General features: G+C 50.0%; 1 protein-coding gene across 1 annotated transcript; it reads right to left on the reverse strand.

Moving 5' to 3' along the window:
- Positions 1–173: 173 nt before the first annotated feature.
- On the reverse strand, positions 174–6,444 carry CCDC195 (coiled-coil domain containing 195). The gene is made up of 3 exons (XM_066556828.1): positions 6,038–6,444; positions 4,414–4,675; positions 174–1,501 (listed from the first exon to the last, which is right to left on the reverse strand). The coding sequence occupies exons 1-3, from the start codon at positions 6,294–6,296 to the stop codon at positions 1,369–1,371; spliced, it is 654 nt and encodes a 217-aa protein (XP_066412925.1). The 5' UTR covers positions 6,297–6,444; the 3' UTR covers positions 174–1,368.
- Between the last annotated feature and the right edge of the window lie 3,533 nt (positions 6,445–9,977).

Consider the following 9,977-nt stretch of genomic DNA (forward strand, 5'->3'; position numbering starts at 1 on the left):
CAAATGATGCTTTCCTTAAAACATTTATAAAGCACTTCCCTGTAAAGCCTTCTAAAATGGGCTGTTTAGTAAACTTTCCAAACTGGAACCTTGTTTGCATTAATTCATTACTTCTGACATTACAATGCAACTCTGTATGGATCCAAGCTGAACATAAAAATGCACAAATAAAATAGCAGTGAAAAATTGAAATTATTACTTCAGTAGTGAGAATATATTAAAACCACACTTGAATATAAAAAACTATGGTGAAATTCCAAATGAAAAAGGAAACACACAATTTCATAGAAGTAGACAACATCATGGAAATTCCAGAGGGTTTTTTTTCCTACTAAGTCTCTGCTTCCCCCTTAGAAAACTCAAGACTTTAAGAGGAGACAATGAGATGAAAATCTTCCTTAAAGTGATCTGTACAAACATCTACTATTCATGTATTCTTCATACAATATTCAATCATCAGTGCTTCCTGTACAGAAAAAAATAGCAGTGTGCAGTATTTTGATTCCATAAATAGTTGTAATCAAAATAAACACATGGAATGATATCTTCACTTATGTGATTAGACTAACAAGCACTGCTAATTTTTTGCAAGCTGTCTGTAGTTCTATCTCACAGTTTTGTTACACTTGCTTGCTCAGAACAATGGTTTTTGGTCTGCGCTGTGCTGAGAAGCCATTCCTAAAAAATTCTGATATTCAGAGTTCTTCCTATTTTGACTTGGTGTCCAGCCTTCAGTCTCCAGCTGGATGAGCACACCATGTGAGAAGATTTGTAGTCATATTTTCAAACCAATAAGCACTTTGCCCTGTGCTCTGTTAGAAGTGAACCCCCAAAGGACATAAACTCATTGCCAAGCTTTACAGAAATTCAGGGCAACATTACCTGACACTGTAATATCTCCTTAACTTTGCTGTATTAGTGAAGTCTGAAAGTTTTATCTACAGAGAAAACCTCCCAGGCTCTTTGATAGTTCTTATTTTGTCATTTGCATCAGACACCTTTCTGTCAAGGGAATCAGCAAACACAAATGGTGACACAGTTTCTGCTTTTTGTGACAAACACACCAAACCTGGCTTCAGCACCCTGTTCTCATGAGTCCTGAGGTAAGGGGTCCTTGAATGCATTGCACAGGAGCACTGTGTGGAGGCACCTTTGCTTTGTGTGGTGCCATCCCAGTGTCTGGGATTCCAGCTGCTTGGTTGTGGTTCCATTTCCATGCTGAACACCAGGCCAGTGACCCAAACCACGGCTGGGTGATGCTCTGTGGGCATCCTGCCAAAACGATTTGCAGGAGAGGAACCTGACACTCAGCTATCATTTAAGGGCAATTGATCTCAGGAATCAATGGGCCTTTAAAAATTCACCAGCTCACATATCCTTTTCAGTGATGGTCATCAGTTGTTTCATGCTCTGATTCTGTGGGCTTTTGAGAGAGCCTTGCTTTTCAGCAAATGATGACATATCTGTTGGTAAGAGGAAACTCACAGCCTTCACTTTACCCCTGGAGAAAAAAAGAGAAATCATTATGAGGATTACAAATGTATAAAACATACAGAGAAAGTAAAAAAAACCAAAACCAAAACACCAACCTGACTGAGGAAAAAGTAAATGCTTTCAACTCTTACAGGAATTCATGCCATTCACATGGCCATCCCAAAGGACCAGGCACGGTGCTCTCTGCTGGAAGCATCTGCCTTTTTCCATCGAGTCTCACATCTCCCTGACCTGTGTGTGCAAAGCTGTGTGTGCACAGAACCCTGGGGGTGCATGTGCACCCACAGAGACCCTTCAGTAATTTTAGTATAATGGCTCTGAAAAGAGTTCTCAGCCTCTCTTATCCTGGATTTAAATATTTAATGGGGTTTTTTCATTCACCAAACACAGTGGGAATCCTTTGGTAAAAATAATACTTTAGCATATATGAATTAAAATATTTTAGATGTGCAAATTAGAGATGATCTGTTAGCAGTGCTGGTTTTTTATTACTTGGGTGCAATGGCACTCTATAAAAATTCAAGGTGATACTTCTAGAGAGTTAATTTTAAAGCAAAAATATTCACATCACATACAGGATTATAGTTTTGGAGCAAAATGTGAGGAAGCTACAATAAACTAAGAATAGGAAAACCCAACATGAAGCAGCATGCTGAAATTCATCCTTGTAAAAAATTAAGCTTAATAAGCTTGCTGAACTAATTGCTGGAAATTACCTTACTGGTGAAAAGCTGCGATGGGTGTCTGTGTCAGACATTTGAGTATATAATGGAAGCATCCCCCATTAAGACCATAAAGCATTCTAGGTGGCTTTTTTGGGTGTAAGAAACACAAAGCTTTGTGTTTCAGGGTACCACCCAGCCTGCTGAGGGGGTGAGGTGAGAAACTCTTCCCACAGCCCCTTCTCCTCCTGCAGGCAGCAGGGAGTGCCCTGAGCCACTGCTCAGGCTGACAAGGCAGCTCCAAGGGCAGCCATCAAACCATCACTGCTGCCTCTGGTCACGGGGCACCCAGCAGCTCCCCAGGCACTCCATGGAACAGATCTGGGCTGCAGCTTCGGCTGCTCTGAAAGCTCTTTCCCCTCGTGAGCCAGCAGCAGGATTTGCCATTGCCATCCCAGGCCTGCCCGTGCTTGCCTCCACGCACACCTCCCACATGAGCTGGCTCCAGGGCAAAGCCCCTGTGGAAACCCAGGGCACTGGGATATTTCTGTCTGCTCTGGGGTGCCCTGACCCCCAGGGGAGCACTGACTTTGACCCTCATTCGTGGAGAAAGTTTCCCAGACTTCAGGATAAACTAGAATCCACAAAAGTGTGAAATAAAGTATAGAGAGCAGTACAGGTGTATCACTTTGTAAGAAATTTAGGTTTTGGGATTTTTAGTGTGTTGTGGGTGGCAGCAAGATGGAGGGCACAGGGTATGGTCCTGGGTTACTTCTTCTTCCTTCTTCTTCATGGGTTTGGGTGGCATTTTGTAATTGGGCAGAAAAGTCTGCATTGGAGCTCTTTGGGATCAGTTATTGGGTTAAAAGGGAAGATAATCCAGGTGTCAGTTCTTAATTGGATAGTTTAGTCTTAAAAGACCTTGGAACAAGAGACTGTTGGCCATTTTGTGCCTTCTAATGAAAAGCTGCCAAACTCACAGCAGTGAGACTGTTTTACTGATGAGAAATAATAAACACCTGAGTCCAAACATGAATTACTGTCTCAAGTGCCTTCAATCCAGACCCAGGGAAACCCACAACTGGGACCCCCACAACCCCCAAAGTGTCCATGTGCACCCAGAGCCAGCAGGGCATGCACAGAAACCCAGAGTTACAGGGTCAGGGTGATTTGCAAAGCGATACCAGTTCCCTGCCAGGGACTAAATTTAGGTGTCCAACTGCTGTAAAACGCCTGACCCTGAAATGTCCTTACAGGAAGACCCAGGTGCCTCTGAAAGCTTGACCTTGCTGTCCCCTGCAGCCTCTCAGAGAGGAGCTGGGCCCCAAATCAGCTTTGCACAGGGAGTGCAAGGGGCTGGGCACTGGTCTGCTCTGAGGATTTAGGGGGACAGAGCTAAAGCTGTTGTGCCATGCACGGGCACCTCCACACAGGTGACACAGCCACAGTGTCAGCCCCAGGGTGGCCACTGGAGTCCTGTCCCAGCACATGCAGGGGCAGGCAGGCAGAGCCTTGGGCTTCTCCCTGCTCAAACATCTGCTTTGAGGGTATTTGGATGATTGCCCTTCTGAGCCCAGCATGATTGGGCTGAACCCAGGAATCAGCATGAATTCCCAAGGTACCAGCTACAGGATGTGGCTGGGCTATCGTACATCACAGTCCCACTGCTGCTGGTTCTACCTGTGGTTCTTGTCCTGTGATGGAAAGCTTCTCATCAATGAGCAGAGACACTCAGGGCTGGTCCAGCAGCCATTTCACTTAATTCAGGCTACTTTTTTCGAGGCTGAAAACATTAACTTGTAATGCTTCAGTTACAGGGGAAATATGATACAATACATCTAAATCCATGAGCCACAGCAATCTCACTTCTAAAGGTACAGTGCAGAGTTCCTTGGTATTTCTGTACTTTTTGTTCAAAGTTTAAAAATCCCTTTCAAGCTTAGCTTGTCAGAACATCACATCAATCTGCAAAACTCTGCCTGGCTTTAAGAGAGCAAAGATTTCAACCCCCTTCTCTCTCCCTCAGCCTCTCCTTTCCATGACAAATTTAACCAGCTCCCACTGCCAAACCTCATGCAGTGCAGGGGGGAGCACAACTCCCTCAAAAGAGGTCTCCAGTCTGCTCAGGGCCCATCCACATTCAAACAACTGTTTTGCTGATAGCATACTAAAACCCAGAGCAAAATCCATATATCTAATGAGGTGAAACCCGTGGCCAGCCCAGGCAGGTGGTGCTGTGGAGGCAAACCAAACCTACTGGCACCTGTAGACACGCTCCTGAAACAGCTGCACGCTGCTGGGCTGGCTGCAGGAGACACAGCTGGCTGGTGATTTCCCAGGCCCTTCCTCCTGCTCCCTGCTGAGCTGTGCTGCAGCAGGAGGGGCTGGAGGCTGGGCACTGCCTGGCACCTCCAGGAGCCCCATGCTGGGAGGCTCCCTGCCAGCCCGGTGGGACCTGGTGCTGGAAGGAGCAGGAGCTGGGGAGGCAGTGGGGTAGCGTCTCACAGTCATGGCAGTATCTGAGGAGCAGAGAAAAAAGCAGAGATACAAACAATATTAATACGATTAATAATAATGACAATTCAGATTTCCTCAATGTATTTTTGAAAAGTGACTTCATGTGTGCAGATAGTGCTAGAACAAGGGGGAACAGTTCTCAGCTAAAAGAGGGGACATGAGAGTTCAGCAGGTGAGGCACTGGCACAGGTTGCCCAGAGAAGCTGTGGTTGCCTCATCCCTGGAAGTGTTCAAGGCCAGGATGGATGGGTCTTTGAGCAGGTTGGTCTGGTGGAAGGTGTCCCTGCCAATAGCAGGAGTGTTTGAACTAGATGATATTTAAGGTCCCTTCCAACTCCAAATGATCTACCATTCTATTTTTAATCACTTTTTTGGGGCTCAAAACCATTTTGTATGTGGTGAAGCTGAGAAGCAGAGGATGCCAGACAAACCCCTTGCCCTAGAAAGCAGCTGGAGAGGAAGATCCACAGGGTTAGAAAGCACTTTTCATAGCTTTCCCCTTGCCAAAAGGCCATGGAGCTGCTCCCAAACTGATGACATCCCTAGCCACCAGCAGCCCCTTCAGGCTGGTAACCTGGCCACGGGGTCAGTGGGATTGGCAGCAAGCACTGCTCATCAGAGCACCCCTCTGGCTGCATGGAAATCCACCCGTGCTGCTCAGCCTCTCATCTTCTTCCTTCACACAGATTTGTCTCCATGAAAACTTGCAGGGCCATTTCTCCAATACTTCTCACCAAGCCACATTTTGCTCTGATTCCTGCTTCATTAATTCCTCCAGAAGTCCCAACCAGACTTCTATAACTGAGGAACATTTCCATTTTTCCCCTCTGATAAAGTTGTGAAGAGAATGTATTCCTATATATTGACCCCTCTCTGCCTCAACAAGAACAAACTGCGTTGTCTGCAAAAATAAACTGCACATCTGGCGTGATGTATGCAGCCAACCCGTTATTTTTTGTAGCATTTTCCTCATCTTTGACTAAGGCAGGATGGGTTATGGCATGGTTACGAGTGTTGGCCCTTTTCTGCCTGGAACAGAGAGGGGACAGGCATGGAGAGGAGACTCCATGCCTGTGAAAACCTGAAGCAGAAAGTCAAATTCTGCTTAAGCAAACCAAACTCTTTGAGTTGAATCCTTTGTTTGAGCAGCAGTAAAATGCTCCACTGAGCTCAGCTGGGAGGGTGGAGTGCAGCACCCTGCAAAGCCCACAGAGCCAGGCACGCAGTGCTGTGGGTTTGCTGTGAGCACAGAATGGGGCCAGGGCTCTTCCATGGAGTCAACCAGAAGGCAGCTGGCAGCTCATCCCCCTTCCCTGCGGGCACATCCCGCCCGGGCAGCGCCAGCACAGCCCCCTCGCCGGTACCTGTCTGCTCCCTGGGCGCTGGAGCGGCCGCGGCGCCTCCCTGCAGGGATGCTGAGGATGCCGGGGATGCCGCCGGTCCCTCGGCACCACGGGCGGGCTCCCATCTCCCCGCACCGCCGCTCGCATCTCCCGGTGCCGGCAGCGCTGCGTGCCCGCAGCCCCGCAGCTCTCCCTTCAGGGCCCTGTTTTCCCTCTCCAGCTTGTTGATTTGGGAGCGCATCTTGCGGATGAGCTGCAGCAGGTGCGGGTTCCCCTCCATGCTCCCCTGCCCCTCGGAGCCGCTGCCCGGCCCGGGCGGACCCTGCCCTTAAAGCCCCGGCGCAGCGCGGGTCAGATCCCGGCCCTGGGGGGCTGGACCGAGCTGCCAAGGCATGGCCATCATTTATTCATGTGGGGCTCGCGTTTCAGGGCAGAGATGGCCCCTCCCGCCGCACAAATCTCGGTCAGCCCCAGCGGAAACCCGCCCGCCCCTCGGGCTTCTCATTTCCTTTGGTCTGCCCAAAAAGCCCAGTGGTCATCTCCATGGCACAGAGAGAGAGGATTTTTTGTAAACTCAGTGGGGTCCAAGGCGTGTGCTTACCCTGCCAGCTCCTGGATGCTGCAGGGAACCATGCTGGGTGCCTCTTAGCCATGGCACACTTGCAGGCTGCAGATTTTGGTGGGTGCATCTTCAGTGAGCCTGCCTGAGCCTACTGCAGACACCTCTAACTGTGTGGGGTTTGCTACAAAACACCTCAACTTTGCTGGACAGCAATTCATCTCTTCCCTAGCACAGGGTGATTTAAGCTTTTTTGCTCAGTGTATCTGGAATTCCAATTCCAGAATTAGTAATTTCTCTCAGGAAAATTAAATTTCGAAATGAAAGCTGATACGGTGCAAGAGCCCTGCTATTAACAGCACGTGCCAGCAGCTGTGATGGACAGCAGGAACACCAAAGCTCTCCTGGAAGGCTGCAGCAGGGCCTGGGCCCTCTGTGGGCACCCAGGGAGAGTCACTGGAGTGGAGCTTTGGCACCAGCACCCAGGAGAGTAACAAGAGACAGACCGGGCATGATTCTTGCATTAGCAAGAGAAACACAATCCCCCTGCATTTCTGTCATCATCTAGTCCCTAAAGCCATCTTTCTTCTGGCAGTAAGATGCAAAAACCTGGGGAGCAGTCTTCCCATTCCCCAAGACCTACTTCAAAATACAGAGCTGAGAATGCCAGAAAGTCAGCAGGGAAGCAATTTAACACACCTTCTGCTTTGAGGTCCTTCACTTCCCAATAGCTCAACAGTGACTCAGGAATAACAGAGAGGAAAAAAACCATTTCATCTGTGTGCATTTCCCCACTCTGCTGCTGGAGGGTGAGGGAAGAAAGGAAAACTGTTGTGAGATACTTCAAACATGAGATGACTCAGTCTTTGTTTTTCCAGAGGTGTCAGAAGGGCTGTGGGTCTATGGGGAGGTGCTGCTGGCCAGCATCAGCCCTGCTGTCACCTCCTGGGAGCCTCTCCAGAGGGCTCTGCATGGTTCAGTCTGCAGGCAGAGAGGTGAAAGGAACGTGAGTTCTCAGGCTGCAGATGCAGCCCACAGCACCCATGCATTTTTCTTGGGTCTGCACCCAGGCTTAAGTAACAGTGCAGGTACCCCTGTGCTGGGATAACGTGCAGGGAGCATTATGGGCCTATTTCTCCAGCAAGCAGATCAGGCACTGAGCAGTGACAGCACCCATGTGTAATTATAACATTGCTGCTGACCCTGCAGCTGGCAGGTGTGGCTGGGCAGGGGACAGTGACCAGCTCAGCAATTAGCTTACCCCAGCTGTAGCTGCAGCTATCTCCTCTCATCCCATGCCTGCTGCTCCTCTGGAACCAGACTGGAGCAGGCACAGACCTTTTGATGTACCAGAAGCATCTGAGCAAATGACTTTTGTCTTGTAGCCCTGTACAGCTGCCCCTGCTGAAAGGGCCAGATGACTCAGGAGTTTTGGACAGTGAAAACCTGGCAAAGCTGTCCCTTTGCCACTGGGCTGACCAGTGTGTTCCCTGAAAGCAGAAAGAGCTCCGTGCACCCAACATTGTTTTTTGTAAATTCAGAGGGGTCCAAGACGTGTGCTTACCCTGGATGCTGCTGCTCTGTGTGCCATGGAGGGAAGCATGCTGGGTGCCTCTTAGCCATGGCACACTTGCAGGCTGCAGATTTTGGTGAGTGCATCTTCAGTGAGCCTGCCTGAGCCTACTACAGACACCTCTAACTGTGTGGGGTTTGCTATAAAACACCTCAGCTTTAACAAAAGGGGCAATTTCTCACACCTGAGATGCTTCAGCAAGTTATCCTTGGCAGGATATGGACCCAGGCAAAATTGTTTTTACATTCAGTCATATCCAAAGCTCTTGCTAGGAGCCCCATAGCAATATCTCTGTATGGCTGCTGGTGCATGTGCTCTGTCTCAGTGCACTGTACAAACTGCATACCGAATTTCTGCAGCAGAAAGCCTGCAAACCAAACAGAGAACTTGTGGAGCATCTTCTTCCAAAGCATGGGGAGCTCAGCTCGTTGTTCTGCCCCTGCCCAGCAGGGTGACATGCAGCAGCTCTGTGTGTGTGTGTGTGTGTGCAGGGTGACATGCAGCAGCAGCTCTGTGTGTGTGTGTGTGCAGGGTGACATGCAGCAGCAGCTCTGTGTGTGTGTGTGTGCAGGGTGACATGCAGCAGCTCTGTGTGTGTGTGTGTGTGTGTGCAGGGTGACATGCAGCAGCTCTGTGTGTGTGTGTGTGTGCAGGGTGACATGCAGCAGCAGCTCTCTGTGTGTGTGTGTGTGTGTGCAGGGTGACATGCAGCAGCAGCTCTGTGTGTGTGTGTGTGTGTGCAGGGTGACATGCAGCAGCAGCTCTGTGTGTGTGTGTGTGCAGGGTGACATGCAGCAGCAGCTCTGTGTGTGTGTGTGTGCAGGGTGACATGCAGCAGCTCTGTGTGTGTGTGTGCAGGGTGACATGCAGCAGCAGCTCTCTGTGTGTGTGTGTGTGTGTGCAGGGTGACATGCAGCAGCAGCTCTGTGTGTGTGTGCAGGGTGACATGCAGCAGCTCTGTGTGTGTGCAGGGTGACATGCAGCAGCTCTGTGTGTGTGTGTGCAGGGTGACATGCAGCAGCAGCTCTCTGTGTGTGTGTGTGTGTGTGCAGGGTGACATGCAGCAGCAGCTCTGTGTGTGTGTGTGCAGGGTGACATGCAGCAGCAGCTCTGTGTGTGTGTGTGCAGGGTGACATGCAGCAGCAGCTCTCTGTGTGTGTGTGTGTGTGTGCAGGGTGACATGCAGCAGCTCTGTGTGTGTGTGTGTGTGCAGGGTGACATGCAGCAGCAGCTCTGTGTGTGTGTGTGCAGGGTGACATGCAGCAGCTCTGTGTGTGTGTGTGCAGGGTGACATGCAGCAGCTCTGTGTGTGTGTGTGCAGGGTGACATGCAGCAGCAGCTCTGTGTGTGTGTGTGTGTGCAGGGTGACATGCAGCAGCAGCTCTGTGTGTGTGTGTGTGCAGGGTGACATGCAGCAGCAGCTCTGTGTGTGTGTGTGTGCAGGGTGACATGCAGCAGTAGCTCTGTGTGTGTGTGCAGGGTGACATGCAGCAGCAGCTCTCTGTGTGTGTGCAGGGTGACATGCAGCAGCAGCTCTGTGTGTGTGTGCAGGGTGACATGCAGCAGCAGCTCTGTGTGTGTGTGTGTGCAGGGTGACATGCAGCAGCTCTGTGTGTGTGTGTGTGTGCAGGGTGACATTCAGCAGCTCTGTGTGTGTGTGTGTGCAGGGTGACATGCAGCAGCTCTCTGTGTGTGTGTGCAGGGTGACATGCAGCAGCAGCTCTGTGTGTGTGTGTGTGCAGGGTGACATGCAGCAGCAGCTCTGTGTGTGTGTGCAGGGTGACATGCAGCAGCAGCTCTGTGTGTGTGTGCAGGGTGACATGCAGCAG

Source organism: Molothrus aeneus, chromosome 10 (genome assembly GCF_037042795.1).
Source record: "Molothrus aeneus isolate 106 chromosome 10, BPBGC_Maene_1.0, whole genome shotgun sequence".
NCBI classification, from domain to species: domain Eukaryota; kingdom Metazoa; phylum Chordata; class Aves; order Passeriformes; family Icteridae; genus Molothrus; species Molothrus aeneus.

What these genes read in the sequence shown, in the direction of transcription:
- CCDC195 (XM_066556828.1), bottom strand. Translation starts at nt 6,296, where the DNA reads ATGGAGGGGAACCCGCACCTGCTGCAGCTCATCCGCAAGATGCGCTCC. An exon ending in AGCGCCCAGGGAGCAGACAG is followed by an intron (nt 4,676 to 6,037) that starts GTACCGGCGAGG and finishes TCTGCTCCTCAG; the next exon opens with ATACTGCCATGACTGTGAGA. An exon ending in GAGCGTGTCTACAGGTGCCA is followed by an intron (nt 1,502 to 4,413) that starts GTAGGTTTGGTT and finishes TTTTTTCTCCAG; the next exon opens with GGGTAAAGTGAAGGCTGTGA.